The 15,512-nt window shown below is 38.2% G+C and overlaps 1 protein-coding gene across 3 annotated transcripts in view; it reads left to right on the top strand.

Moving 5' to 3' along the window:
- lamb2 (laminin, beta 2 (laminin S)) overlaps positions 1-14,764 on the top strand; it is a 53,299-nt gene extending 38,535 nt beyond the window's left edge. For 2 of the 3 annotated variants that reach the window (XM_028023971.1, XM_028023953.1), the window contains exons 22-36: positions 652-687; positions 2,057-2,281; positions 2,382-2,599; positions 3,592-3,688; positions 4,834-5,015; positions 5,105-5,295; positions 6,101-6,285; positions 6,374-6,615; positions 7,344-7,547; positions 9,410-9,554; positions 9,653-9,860; positions 9,957-10,098; positions 11,225-11,401; positions 11,861-12,020; positions 12,136-14,764. In XM_028023971.1, the coding sequence (XP_027879772.1) occupies positions 652-687; positions 2,057-2,281; positions 2,382-2,599; positions 3,592-3,688; positions 4,834-5,015; positions 5,105-5,295; positions 6,101-6,285; positions 6,374-6,615; positions 7,344-7,547; positions 9,410-9,554; positions 9,653-9,860; positions 9,957-10,098; positions 11,225-11,401; positions 11,861-12,020; positions 12,136-12,272 (2,549 nt within the window). In that variant the 3' untranslated portion in view covers positions 12,273-14,764. The remainder of the gene's footprint in view (positions 1-651; positions 688-2,056; positions 2,282-2,381; positions 2,600-3,591; positions 3,689-4,833; positions 5,016-5,104; positions 5,296-6,100; positions 6,286-6,373; positions 6,616-7,343; positions 7,548-9,409; positions 9,555-9,652; positions 9,861-9,956; positions 10,099-11,224; positions 11,402-11,860; positions 12,021-12,135) is intronic. The other variant, XM_028023963.1, reaches the window with a different exon arrangement.
- Positions 14,765-15,512: the final 748 nt, after the last annotated feature.

The raw sequence follows: 15,512 nt of genomic DNA, 5'->3' as shown, positions 1-15,512 counted from the left end.
CTTAGGAAAAATAAGCCATCCAAATATATCTAATCCTATGTGATTTTAAAAAAAAACTTTCTTAGACGTGATAAAGGGTCATGCCAACTATTGGTCCTACTAGCTACCATCAAACATGTGCAACGTCTCACAATGAGTCTTTTACTTTGCTGGGGGGAATTTTGGCCCACTCCTCTTTACCAAATTGTTTTTAATTCGGCCACATTGGAGGGTTTTTCTGCATTAAATTGCCTGGCATGGCCTTCAAATTTAAGTTCTTTAAGTAGTTCTTTTAAGTCATCTTTTCTAAAATCTACTTTTTTGTTTGTTTTTGGAGTTATTAAACTGGCTGCTTTGCTTCAGGTGGTTGTGCTGCTGCCTAATAAGCTCAGCACAATTGAGATCTAGGTCACAAACTGACAGCTGGATATTCTTCTAACCCTAACTTTAACCCCTGCTTTTTGTAATCATCTTAGCCTGATGTTAAAATCTGAAACATTTTAGTATCGCAAAAAAGCAGAACCAGAGCAGATCTATAAGGGTCAAGCAATTTTCAAGGCACTTTTTGTGAAGGCAAAACCTCCAGTGAGGTAGCAACAGTAGTGTTTCTGTGTGGGCTTTAGTGAATGGTAATGGTTTTCATTTCCTTCCTCCCCTGTACTACTGGCACAGGGATTGTTAAACGCTCCGGGGCGACCGTTTTTAAGCGTGAGTAATGACAGTTGGTCCCCTCTCATTCCTGCTACCCTCTCCTATTTTTTTTTTTATATTTTGTTTGTTTTGTTTTAATCCACCGAGCCTACTGTCCTGCATCTATTGTCCTACTGTCCCACCAGTCTTACCCATGCATGAACCCAGCAGCACCGTTGTGCCACAACACACTTCCATGTGAGAACTGGTTCAACAAATGGTTCAGTGTTTTCTCTCACTGGCTGTGTTGTGATGTTTGCACCTAAGGTAACAAACACAGATTAAATGCAAAAACCAAATTAACCAGGTCAGTGTTAATAATAATCAAACAGAGACCTGACCCAGAATCTTTCTACAGTAAGTAAAACTGGCTGTTCCTCAGTCTGGTTCAGTGTCTTAAGCAGTTGATGCACGACTGAATGATGTCACTATAAAAAGCATTTTAGTCCTTGTTTTGTGGTGATATTTGTTACATCTTTAAGTTGTTCACTGTTAAAATGTTAGATAAAGAAAATAGCAATGTCATACACTTAAGTTAAAATTAATGAATTGATTCGGAAAATGACAACTTTTGTGGCTGAGCTCCGATCTCTGTTTTTTGTCATCTTTAACATGCACATAGTCAAATCAGATTTTACTGAGGATGTTTCCAAATCTGAATTTTAACCATTCTACTGTGAGTGGTAGCTTTATAGACCAGAAGCTGAGATAAATTTATAATGGTTGTGTAAAAGAGCAATTACTAGAAAAAGGTTTGTTCTGTTTTAATTCAAAAACAAGATTATGGGGTTTTAAGCTTTTTTTTTTTTTTTTTTTTTTACATAAAATCACATTCCATAATAGCAGAATAGAAGATGCAATCTGCTGAAGCTTGTCAGTTTAAAAGTACATTAAAAAAAACAATCTTTTAGAAGGTATTATTACTTTGAGGATGATCATTTTTATTTGTCATTATTTTGTCAATAGTGTAAAGTTTTGGTCAAAAAAAGCCACAGTTTTTTGATAATGCTTTTACAAATCAAACATTAAAACAGGAAAACATCCAAATACTTTTTAAAGACACTGCATCCTCCTCACTATGTTATGTTTAACTATGAGTAAATAAAGCTGATACTGGTGACACAACTTTCCACATATGTTTATCTCCATCCTTTTAAGACTTTTGTTTTTTGAGAAGAAAATGGCTGCCTGTAACTATTTAGTCTTAATTTAATATTAGGGAAAAAAAACACAGTTAAAGCAAAATGACTCATTTCTGCTGCAAGTTTAACAACATCCCTGCTTCCCTCCCATTCCATCCACCGTAAAATCAAGTTGAGAAATCCTTAAGTGCACCTTTCAATGAAATTTGTTTGCTGCTCCTCCTCCTCCTCCTGTTTCAACTCAGGCGCCCGGTGTGAAGAATGCGCCCCAGGTTACTACGGCAACCCCTCTCAGCCGGGAGGGCGCTGCCAGCCATGCCAGTGCAACAATAACATAGACATGTCAGACATGGACGCATGCGACAGGCGGACGGGGGAGTGCAGGAAGTGCCTTTACAACACAGAGGGTCCCAACTGTGGCATCTGCAGGAGCGGATACTTTGGAGATGCATCCCGACGCAACTGCAGGAGTTTGTAACAGTTTTCTAAAACATAATCTGTCCAGAAAAGAAAATAGATTGTTTTATCGACAGACTGTGTTGTTTATTTCTTCATTTTTTTCTTGTTCAGAGTGCATATGCAACTTTTTGGGCACGGAGCGCAGCCAGTGCATGGAGCGTGAAGACTGTGTGTGCCAGCGTGCCACGGGCCAGTGTCAGTGTCTGGCAAATGTGGTAGGTCTGTCGTGCGACCACTGCGCCCCCAACCACTGGAACCTGGCCAGTGGGAATGGCTGTGAAGCATGCAACTGTGATCCCAACAACTCTGTCACATCCTCCTGCAATGAAGTAAGTTAGGCATGGAGCTAAGCACTATGCTGTGGCAGTTCATGTTGCTTGACATTGGATGTTTGCCACATATAAGATAAAGGATAAAAAAATATGGTGTAAACTCTTAAAATTTGGGAAGCACCGAGAAATTGGACAGCCGATACTTGCATACAAAATCAATCTTATCCACCACTGAAAATGACTGGAATCAGCCATTTCCATTACAAATGTGCGCAAATTTTTGTCTGTATTCTGCTATGGTTCAAAAAACACAATTTCACAATTGTGTTTTTTCATGAAATAGCATGAAACCGCTATCACATGTGAATAAGCTGTTCATGTGATAAATCATTGAAAATAATGGCAGTGATGAATGTAAACAGTTACATGAGACTATGTTCATAATTCAGTGAAGGCGCTAGCGCTTCTCATCTCTCAGTCATCAGCGTCTTAGTCAGGCACTGGAGCGACAATTTCCTTATACTTGGGAGCGCTATGTGTTCTGTGTTTTGGGGTTTTGAAGTCTGTGATATTACAGGTGAACTATGGATTGAACACATTGGAATAACATAACTTTTTATGAACTCTGTGATGTTGTGAGAACTCTGGTGGATCCAGCTGCACATTGTCTGAAATACTCAGTTAACAATAGTCACCCCACTGTTTCCTTTCTCAATATATTTAGCGACTTTCCAGACTAAAACATCGGTATGAACCAAAATTAGAATCAGCAGATCAGGCTTTTTGAATATCAGTGATCGGCCAGAAAATGACAATCGGTGCAACTTTGCTTTAAATAGTTAAAAAAAACAAAAACCATGAATTTGTCAAGAAGCAGCCTGTGAGTGTTACAGCTGTGGGCATTAATGGGCATAGTGACAATTATTTTACCATTAAGGAGTTTATGGAAGCTAAGAAAAAAGATGAAAGGAGATCCTTTGATCTGGAAGGAAATTTAAAGTAAGTTTAAAGTCCTAATAGTTGTATTTCTTTTGCTTTCTGTCCCACAGTTTACAGGGCAGTGTCAATGCCGAGAAGGGTTTGGAGGAAAGACCTGCACAGAATGTGAGGAGAACTTCTGGGGAGACCCCCGAACGCTGTGCAGAGGTCAGAAAAGTAACGACTCAGTATCTTAGTACACATGGTCAGAGCTGCAGCTAGGTATTTTAGTACATTCTGCAGATGTTTTTCTCAACTGCTCAAGCCAATTTTATGTAATATTAAAAAAATACATAAAAAACACAAATATACAAATAATTCAATTACTTTTTAAAATAAGAAAATAAACGTAAATGTTATTGCCGGTGTTGAAACTGCATATTTTAGCACCGATTAATGAGTATTTGATTAGTAAATTAGTATCCAATAATCGATTCATTACAATTAAACTAATTAATTATGGATTTTGAGGACCCTGTAGCAGAATGCACTGTAAATATTACAATATTGCGACGTCTTTTATTCATTGTGTTGAACAGCTAAATAATCTTTGCCATTACCATTCACTTGTACTTGACAGTACATCTCAACTGCATCGTCAGTCTGTGTGTGTGCAATAATCATATTGTTGAGGACAATATCATATTGGAGTGCAGTAATTGTTGGCTAATACATTTTAAGAGCTCTAAAGTTGTATTTTTCATGCTAATGCTATATTTAGCCAGTAGATATAATTGACATGGCCAAAAATGCTAAAGGTATATCACAGGACAAAGGCTTCTCATAATAGCAAATTTTTGCCGGACAATAAATTGTCCCAGAAGTTATTACGATAAGTGATATCATTGTTTTGAGACAATTTTCAAGTAATATAATTTTAATGGTATAATAATGCAAGAACACATTCTCAAGCGCCAATAGACTTTAAATTCTAATGAACATTTTACACTGGCATTGGAAGACATTTAAAATAACCAAAATAAATAAACAAAGCAACAAATAAAATGAATTATGAAGTCTGAGTAAACCAAATTGTCCTTCAAAAAATGGCTAGTTGAGACCGAAGCACCAGACTGAAGACTTTTATCATCCAGTTTCAGGTAGTAAGAGAGAGAAAATGGAGAAAAACCATCAATTATGCAAATGGAAATTACTGAGCTTGTTTTTTTATGTGATTAATTGATTTACTGTTTATTGCGACAGACCTAGTAGGAAACATAAATCAGAAAGATAAAAACAGACCAATATTATGCCCATTTATGTATTTCTTTAATATTAAGCAGCCCTAGTCCTCTCGTGTTTTCCCTCTGTAGCGTGCGACTGTGACTGGCGTGGGATTGAGACGTCTCAGTGCAACCGCGCGACCGGCCACTGCGTCTGCCAGCAGGGGGTGTCGGGCGTCCGCTGCGACCAGTGTGCCAGAGGCTTTGCCGGCCAGTTTCCGAACTGCCAGCCCTGTCACCAGTGCTTCGGGGACTGGGATCGGATAGTACAGGTGCAGCTCTGAGTGAAAAACAAGGGAGTTGATCCTCAAACAAATACTGATTAAATGTGAGGAATTGTTGTTTTCACTCTTATCATCAGGACCTGGCAGTACGCACCAAGGCTCTTGCGGAGCGAGCCAATGAGATTCAAAGCACTGGGCTTATCGGACCTTATGAGAAAACCTTCAAAGACCTGGAGGCGAAGCTGGCTCAAGCTCAGGCCATCGTCAACGCAAGAAATGCCACGACTGCAGCTGTGGCTACTCTGATGGCTCTTATTGAGGATCTCAGGTACTTCTGCTTCACTCCGATACATTTTAATTTATTTATTTTTGACAGACAATTAAACAGAAAAATTGAAATAATAGCAAAATAAGTAGTAATGCCAATTGACATGCAATTTTACACCTCTTATACACATTAATATACAGTCATTTAAATCTACACACACCGAATAATATACATCTACATTAAGTGACACTTAAACCTCACATTATCATCATGAATTGTAGAATTACTTACATATTATTAATCAACAATAGAAATTTTTGCTTTTAAGGCACTCATCTAATAATTACGACGACCATTGTAGATGGAAAAAAAGATGTCGTAAATTTCTGCCGAAAAGTCCATAATCCTCTAGAAAAAACCTGAAAATGTTCCGTTTTTTTCTGGAGGATTTCTGAGATTAATCTTGTTTTTTTTCTTCTTGCGATTTTTTTTTACTTTTCAAAGTCAAAATGTTTCAACATTTGGAGCTCAGAAATGTCCTTGGTTTTTTTTAGACAATTTCTGAGTAATTTTTGTGGAAATTTATTCCTTCTCTCTTTTTTTCGATCTACAGTGGCCCTAACACATCATTGTATTTTCCAATCAGTTCATTTTTGTACAGTTTTTTTGAACTGGCTCATACGTGTAGCTTGTAGCACACATTGATACACTGAAGAACATTGTTTCTTAAAACGTCCTTCTCCTCTGTCACAGTATGAATAATGAATGTAAAGATACAGAAAGCTGTCATTCATAAATGCTCACATATCATTATAAGCATAAAAAAAACTCCTCTTATATTATTCAACCTTGTTGTGTATCAAAGGGCACAAATTGGTGAGACAACCGAAGCCCTAAACCACGTGGAGGGAGATTTAACAATCATCCAGGACCGAAACTCTGACGCAAGCAAGGAGCTGAACACTCTGGAGCGGGAGGCTCGAGAACTGAACCTCACATCTGAGCAGCTAAAACATCAACTGGATATTCTGAAAAACTCTAACTTCTTAGGTGGGATGAAGCCAAGCTCAGACGAAACTGTTGTGTTTTCCATTTCTAAAACGTACCCCAACTGATCTGGTCCTTTTTCTTCCTCCAGGAGCGTATGACAGCATCCGCAGCTCCTACAACATGTCTCGAGATGCTGAGCGACGGGCCAACCAGTCGACCACCACCAAGCCTAGCACGGTCAGTCAGTCGGCAGACACTCGCCGCCGCACCGAGCGCCTCATTGCCGCGAAGAAGGACGACTTCAGTCGGAAGAACTCAGCAAACAAGCGAGCGCTGGGGGAGCTGAAGGCCCGAGCCCAGGGTCTGGACATGAAAACGCTCAATGAGAAGGTTGGGTCTATCGCTTAATTCTTTGAAGCACTGCTTTCAAGTTTTTGACACCACAAGATGTTTTTTAATCCCATGCACCAATAAATCGGCCCGATTTCCTTCATTTTTCGGTGATCTTATCACATCTCAGCCACCGTCTTATTCCTACTCAATTAAAATAAAGAAAAGGCACCGACATAAAATAGTTTTATTTGGTTTCTTAGATTCCTAAGTAATTCTAACTAAAATGAAAATTTGTAGAATATTTTACATTATAAGCCTCACACAATAGACTTTATTAAAATGAGCTCAATGATTTCCATTCTGATGATTATATTTTTCAGGGCAATTTTGTTTACAGAAACACAATAAACCCTTTATTTATGGTTTCTTTTGTTTGTGGCTTTTATTTCCGTTTCATGTTTTGGTTGTTGTTTCGTTTTGGATATTTTAAATGTCTAACAGTTCCAGTGTTAATTTTTTCCCCCAAAATTAAAGTTAATTGGTCTTTGAGAGAGCGAACTTGCATTATTATGAGTATATTTGTTGAAAATAGTCTGAAAACAACATTATCGTTTATCACAATATTTCTGGGACAATTTATCATCCAGTAAAAAGTTTCCTTATGACAAGCATATATAACACCTTTAATCACTTTTAATATTACATACATTTGAGCAAAGTTAAAATTTATTCCGTATTTACTTTAGCTTTGAAGCTCTGCTAATATACTCTGTTTGCGCCGACAGATTTGTGGTTCTCTAGACGACGTTCCCTGCACGGAGAACCCCTGTGGAGGAGCTGGTTGCCGTGACGACGAAGGGAACCGTCACTGCGGAGGCCTGAACTGCAACGGAGCCGTGGCTGCAGCTGACAATGCTTTGGAGCGAGGCAAACATGCAGAGAAGGAGCTGAACAAAGCCATGGGGGAGATGCAGGAACTCTTCACCAAGGTAAGACTACACATGGAGCACACATAGAGCCTAGCACGTGATCTGCAACCTGTACCAACCAGCCGATTTCACTCTCAGTTCAGCTACGTACAACTGATTTAAAGCCACACATGTTGGGTGATAACGTAAGTTTCTGTCTGTGGTCATTTTAAAGAACCACCCTTTTAATTTAGTTTTTTGGGTTTTAAAACAAAGAATAACTTTTAAAAAAAGCAATTTACAAAAAGTGTATTGATGCGTTTTCTGGGATGTGGAAAATTATGTAAATAAAAAACACTAAGTTTACAACATAATGAGTGAGAACAAAATTAATAAATATTGGTGATACCTGTGTCTTTCTTTTGTGGAAATTCAATGCAGGATTTATTTCATGCAAAATAAAACACAAAAAATCCCCAGCTAAAATCTGCATTTTTTTATATGTATATTTTAAATACTTTTGTTTTTCTGAACTTTTTTGTTTAACCAAATATCAAGAGCCAGTAAGGAAGGTCCAAAAAGCCACTTCCAGGTTGCAGACTCCTAATCCAGCACAAAAAGATTTACAGAGCGTTGAAAATGTAGTCATACCTGTTGTGGAGGGGAAATGATTCCTGGTGTTAAATAAAAATCTGAAAAATTAGTATTCAATTTCCTTTCACAGCATTAACAGCTGCAAGGCTTTGGTGTAAGGTGAACTTCTGCCAGGCTCAAGTCCTCTACAGCTTCTAAAACATTTGGGGTGGGTTGCCATGTTTGTAGCTGTGTCCCTCCTCTATGTCGCCACAGCATCTAGCTGCCACCAGCGTGTTACGCAGTAAGGACAATGTCTAGGGTTAGTTTACTACCTGTAGTATTTGGTGACATAAATGAAAGTTTATCTTTTTCTACACATTTGCTGCGAGTGCTAAACTGCAAACTGGTTTTCAAAGGGCTTCATTTCAAAATTCTTCTCGCGACTCCACCATGAAGGCTAAAGCAAAAAAAAAGAAAAACAAGTGATGAGATAAATGCTGTTCAGTCAATGAGTTAAGATCAGAAATCTCATGATTTGATTATTGTCACGAGTCAGGGTTTTAGTTCACTAGAGTTCTCTAATGTCCAGCACAAGATTGAAAAAAAAAAAACTTGCTTCAGGTACTGAATAAGAGCCAGAGATTTAAAAAGGCCCAAAAATGTAAGAAAGAAGGCCGGTTCTGTTCCAGGGACTATTCTAAGGAAGGATTCTTCATGAAATCAATAAAATTAGGCACTTCATGATACTGTCTTTGAACAAGAGTGTCTTGTAATATTGTAATAATGATAAAAGTGCCAGTAACTATTTACTACTCCTTTGTTAGCTGACTGTATGACTGTGACTGCATTTCACAGCAATTGTAGTCTCACAAACATAAATATTGCTCTTGAATAGCATAACCATTTGTAATATGCTTCTTTCAGACATCAGTCACATAAAGAAGTGTGATTTGTATCACTATCTGCACACAGTAACTGTATTTAATTGTATTTTCAAGTTAATTGATATTTTGGATATTTTTATTTCACAAACAGTTGAGAAAACAGTAAAACTAACAATCCTGAGAAGTTCTGGAGGGTTTTAAATCTCATTGTTTGGAATTTATCGTGACGACAATAAATCAGATTTTTTTTTTTTTTTACCACTAAGACATTTATCATGATAAATGATATGAAAAATGTCCACACCTATGACAGAATAGTTCAACCATTATCAATACTTTTGAAAGGTAATTTATCCTAAAATGTCCATGTTTATATTTTTGGAAACTTTTTTTTCATTCAGCAGGAATTTTTGTTCTTGTAATATTTGTGAAACTTCATTATTGCCTTTCGGACTGCTAATTACTTACCTGTCTGTTGTGCAGGTAAAAGAAGCTAAGGCCAAGGCAGAGGAGGCTAAGGGTAAAGCCCAAGCTGCTCTGGATAAAGCCAAGGCCACAAAGAACAAAGTAGAGCACTCCAACAACAACCTCAGAGACCTGATCAAACAGATCAGGGACTTCCTCACTCGTCAGTCTTCGATAAGAGTCCACGCTTGTTGAATAACGGCAGTCGCTGTTAGTGCAGCCTCCTGTGCTGAACCCTGACTCCCCTTGATCTCTTTACAGAGGAGGGAGCCGATCCAGACAGCATCGAGGCGGTGGCGAACCACGTGCTGCAGCTCTCCATCCCCGCTTCACCGCTACAGATCAGACAACTCGCCGACGAGATCAAGGACCGCGTCCGCAGCCTGTCCAACGTGGACGCCATCCTGCAGCAGACGCAGGATGACGTTCAAAAGGCAGAGAAACTGCTGCTGGACGCTAAGAGGGCAAGGTAGTCATAACGGAGTCAGATTGGTTTTTTGGGGGAAGTTTTTTTTTTAAATAAATGAGCTAATTTACTGACATTTGTTCCTTGTTTCCTTTGAAGGCATCGTGCTGAGGGATTGAAAAACACAGCGGAGACGGTGAAGCAGGCCTTGGTGGATGCTAAGACAGCCCAGACTTCAGCTGAGAAAGCCATAGCGAGTGCCAGGGCAGACATCAGAGACACTGAGAATCGACTGGCTGAGGTCAGCATCTTCTTGGTTCTGTTTGAAATGCAGAAGAAATGACAAACATGGAGGATTTTTAATATGAATCTCATATTAATTTTATAGAGCAAAATGTTCAGCAGTGCTGCTCAGCATTTATTTCAACACTAGATAAAGAGATGTTTTTTAAAAAAAAAATAAAAGACTTAAAGCTGGGGTATGTAACTTCTATTTAAAAAATCTCTTTTTAAATATTTGCTAAAAGTGACACCATGTCATGACCGTATGAGACAAAATCTGTGAAAAGATAGATGTCCTTCATATCCTCCAAGTGCTACCAACTCTGTCTGAAGAAATGCACTGGCCAGTCAAAAACAACCAATCAGAGCCAGGAGGAAGGCCTTAATGCTGTTGATTGACAGCATTTAAACCCTGCTAATTTAGAAATTTAGTACATTTCTAAATGTGCCTACATTTAGAAATGCGTCTACATTTCTAAAAGTGCTAATGGTGGAGACCCAACTTCACATTTCAGGAAATCAGTTTTTTCCACTGTTATCCATCTTCATTGATTCAGTTGCCAATTGAAATTTATTTAAATTGATCTTATTATGTAAATTATTGGTATTTGGAAAAAAATATGATTGATTCATGTTAATTATTTGCAAAGCCTAACATGATAACATGAAGTTCTTCTTTGAATCGTCTTCAACTGAAAATGTATTTTGAAGTGATTCTTACTAGTACCAATGATTCTACTTGGGTGGGGGGGGAATATTTCTAACATTTCTTAACTAATTAAAGGTTGACTATTTCTTAATTTTTATCCTGAAATAATGCTACTTTAATAAAAAAAAAAAAAAAATATATATATATATATATATATATATATATATATGTGTGTATGTGTATTTTTTTATGCTTTTTACACATGGGTCAGCACTTCAAGTTTGAAATTTAAGTGTAAAAGTATATCTTTCTATTGCCATATACAATATAGTTACTTTTTGGTGTTTGCTGCCCCCTGGTGGTCACGAGGTATTTTCAGTGTTTTTAAAAGAAAACAATGTGCTCAGTATGTCAACAATAACTCAGCCAGGTGAGTTCCCTTAGAGACAAATTGTGTGTGATTAAATTATCATTTGCAAACTCTTATTCTACACAGATTGAGACAGAAACCTCCAACAGTGAGAAGAACCTGGATGATGCAATGCGTCGCCTCGGCACACTTGAACAGGAGATCAATGAGCTGAAGACCAAGCGAGCCAGAAACAGCATGGCGGCAGCCCGAGCTGAAGAGACGGCCACCATGGCTCGGGACAAGGCAAATGAAGCCAAGCAGGTCTGTGTCTGACTGCACACTCCTAGTATCGTCTAAAGGGGCAAATTTACATAAAATCAACCCTTTTCAGCTTCATATCATGTTATAATGTCATTCCCTCATCAAAGACATACTTGGAGTGTTGCCCTGATTCTTTCATGGATGTTTGAGAAATCATTTAATCTAACATGGAAACCATTCAGCTGTGCAAAACACCGGGTTGGAGTTAGCGCCACCTTTGAGATGCTGCTCTTTCTCTGAGCTGCAGTTTCCGAGCTTAAAAGCTTCCTTCCCCGTAACTCTCCCATTCAGTTCCTTCAGTCTAACCATATATTGGTGAATATGGGTAAATATTGTACTTACCGATATTTAACACCCTGGATGCAGTAGCTTGCCAACAAATAACCACTGTCCCCTTGGGGATCAATAAAGTATATTCTGTTCTATTGTACTCTATTAAACAATCCACATTATGCACAGATTCTAGACGGCCAGCTGACAGACAAATTCAACGAGGTGCAACAACGAGTGGACACCAAGGCCAAGGCCGTGCAGGACGCCAAGAAGAAGGCAGAGAGTCTCCGAGAGGAAGCCAAGGAGCTCCTCAACGATGCTCAGAATAAGCTACAGAAACTAGCAGGTGCTACTTAGCTGTAGAAGATTTGCCTGTGTTTCAAGAAGAAAATGGAGCATATAGTTGAGTAAAAGTGACATTTTAAGGCTAAAATTGTTTTTCTTCTTTATGGTTGGTGCAGAGCTGGAGAAAAACTATGAGGAGAACCAAAGGAAGCTGGAGGGGAAGGTCCGGCAGCTGGATGGGTTGGAGGACAAGATGAGGAGCATCCTCAACGACATAAACAAACAGATCCAGATCTACAACACGTGCCAGTAAACGAGCCCCTCCAAAACCACAAGGAAAGACGTCCACTGCTGTTAATTTACTTTAGATATCTAGAGACATGGTGCTAGGCTTTCAAGGGAAAATAAATCACTCTGCAAGCCAATGTCCATGTGGTGAACTCAGTGTTTTCCATTCAAATGGAAATAGCTAATTCTTACATTTAAAAAACAACAACATAGTAACGACTAAGTATGTTAGTTTGTCAATGAGCACATATTTTACTCGCATTTAGTTTGTGGTTATTACTGTTGCTTTGAATTTGGAACACTACTTTGAATGTTTGCATTTAAGTTTTCAAAACCAATATGTATTATTCCAGAGTTCACTATAGAACTAAGAATGGTATCTTTGAATCACCATAACAGTTTGGTTGTAAACAGCTATGATGCTGTGGACCTGCTTCTGCTCCATAGGTGCATTACACCATAAGACCCATTGAAATGGCTAAAAAATCTTAAATAAAATTCAGGTCAACTCCTCCAATACACTGAAAACAGTTTGACATCGAAACTTCCAGAAAGATAATGACCTACAATATTTGGCTAAACCAACACAGAAGTGGAGCACCAGATCCAAAATCTATTTTCCATAAACGTCCAAGGGCACAATCCTCCAGAAACCATGTGGGCTATTTACGAGAGACTGGGTACCCATAATCGTGCTACTTTTCAAAGACTTTTTTTCTTCACATGGCATTATTTTCTCACTAAATAATTGTACTGGAAGTACAAGTTAAATTTATAATAATTTTTTTCAGTTTGAGGTTGAGCTGAAGTTGGAAGTGTATTCTGAGCTGAGCTCAGCATCATGTTCCTGCTGCAGAAAGTAAGATTTTATTTTTATCATGATTAAAATTCAAATAATGCAAAAGATTCTGCACAACACACTACTTTTGAGATGAATAGATGGGATTATTCACTGGTGACAGTGAACCTAAAAAAAAGACAGTGCAGTCAAAACTGTTTATAGACCTACTGGTGGTCATTTATATAAAACATTGTTGGCAACACACCATGGCCATTTGAAAAGCTTTCCAGTACTTCAACAAACAGGATAAAAACAAACAGGATAAATTTAAATGAAAACAGATTTAAAACGACAAGTATTCAATTCCATTCATGTCAGAAATACTTTATTAATCCCATTGGGAAATTAAATGTTGTAACTCATTCATTTAGATTATTCTAAGAGTTATTGAAGATGGTGATGGCTGTTGGCAGGAAAGATCTTCTGTAGCAGTCTGTACTGCACTGAATCTGAAAAAGCCTCTGACTGAATATGTTCTGCCTTGCCAAGACAGTATTGTGAAGAGGATGGTCAGAGTTATTCATAATTTTCTTGATCCTATGAAGAATCCTTCTTTACATAATAATCTCCAGAGGTTCCACAGTCGTCCCCAGAACAGAACCAGAACAGAACCAGGCTTCTTCTTCAGGCTGTTGAGCCTTTTTAGGTCCCTGGCTCTGATGCTGCTGCCCCAACAGTTGATGGGAGAAAAGATTCCGCTCTCAACAACAGACTTATAGAAGATCTGCAGCATCATGCTGCAAACCTTGAAGGGTGTTGACGTCCTCAAGAAGTCCGGTCTGCTCTGTCTGTTTGTATAGACGGCTTTACTGTTGCATCTCCAGTCCAGTCTGTTGTCAAGGTGAACACCGAGGTATTTATATTCCTCAACTACCTCCACTTCTTCTTCCATGATGGAAATAGGGTTTGACCTGATCTTGTTCCTCATGAAATCAACAATCATCTCTGTTTTGTTTGCATTTAAGATGAGATGATTGTTCCCACACCAGGTCACAAAGTGGTCCAACACATCTCTACTCAGCTTCTCGTCTATCTCTGATACTCCCAACAACTGCAGAGTTGACTTATCTATATATTGTCCTTAGGTGTGTGTGTGTGTGTGTATGGTTGTTTGACTTGTGTGTTTCTGTGTTTCCTGCGATGGACAGGTGACCTGTTCAGGGTGGACTCGCCTGTCGCTAAGCAATGGATGGATGAAATATGGTCAACATCAACCTGACATTGTTTAAAAATGTTTGCAAATGTAACATTAGATAGAACATTTACATAGTATAATGGAGCATGTGACCCTTAAGCATAAAGGTTGAAGCTGTTTTTAAAATAGCCTGGAATTTAAAAAGAAAAAAAAAATCCAACCCCATTAGACACTGAATGTTTCTCACATACTGTATTTTTGTGACGGAACAAGCTAGACCTGCAGTTACTGATCTCTGATACTGAAGTGAAAGTAGAGAAATACTGGTTTTAATAGTGCCTTATGCTGTCAGTATTGTGGACATACAGTATATATATTGGCATTGTGCATGTGAGTTTGAGTTTTGCAAAATGTGACTAGTGCAAAATTCTTTCTTTTTTTTTTTTTTACATATTTCAGTAACAATGACTGGTCATTGGCAATGGAAACACCAAAGGTACTTTAAGTTTTACAGTTTTCTGAATAAAGATGAATATGACGTAATTTCAGATTGTTTTGTCTGTATAAGTATTCTTCCATGATGGTTGTTTTTGCTGGTCTAACATGCATGTGTTCCCCTCATAGTCCTCCAGCCAGCAGCATCCCATCTGAAAAGCTGAGTTAGCTTTTTCTTAAATGTGTGTTAGAAAGGTAATGACGGACCAGACAGCAGGATGAAATGACAGTCAGCATGCAAACTCATATTAACAGCAAAGAAGAGGAGATATGTAAACATTTTGAATAACTTTACCTGAAGGTATCTGGGATTAAAGCAAAGTCATTAGAGCAAACTTTAACTCGCCACAAAACTGCATTATTTTAATAAACGAAGGATAACGTTGGCCTCGTTGGCCAGCTGCAAAAGGGACAAAGCTATTTTCTAAAAATAGTTCATGTCCAAATGTAACTAGTCTGAGTCAGCTCGCCTGTTCATGTGACTATATTTGTATGAGCCCACTCCTATTCTGGACAGGTCTGTCAGTTTGCTAAAAGTTAGATAAGAACATATTTCTTTACTTCTGTACAGAGAAGTTCCATGTCTAGCTCTGGAACTTTTAAGTTTTTATTTTATGTGACAGATAAGGTAAATCTTTACCTTTCTCATTTAGACACTAATTTTTGTCCATTCATTACAAAATTTCCTAGGTTTGGTCAGCTTGAACTGAGAGTGTCTGAACAAAAATTTCCCCGTTGTGCTACAGATCCTCCATTAGATTTGCGGTCAGAATTTTAACTGGGCCAGTCTAAAA

This window comes from Xiphophorus couchianus, chromosome 1 (assembly GCF_001444195.1).
Source record: "Xiphophorus couchianus chromosome 1, X_couchianus-1.0, whole genome shotgun sequence".
NCBI classification, from domain to species: Eukaryota; Metazoa; Chordata; class Actinopteri; order Cyprinodontiformes; family Poeciliidae; genus Xiphophorus; species Xiphophorus couchianus.
The sequence above is the reverse complement of the archived record's forward strand: the minus strand, read 5'-3'. Positions and strand labels throughout refer to the sequence as shown.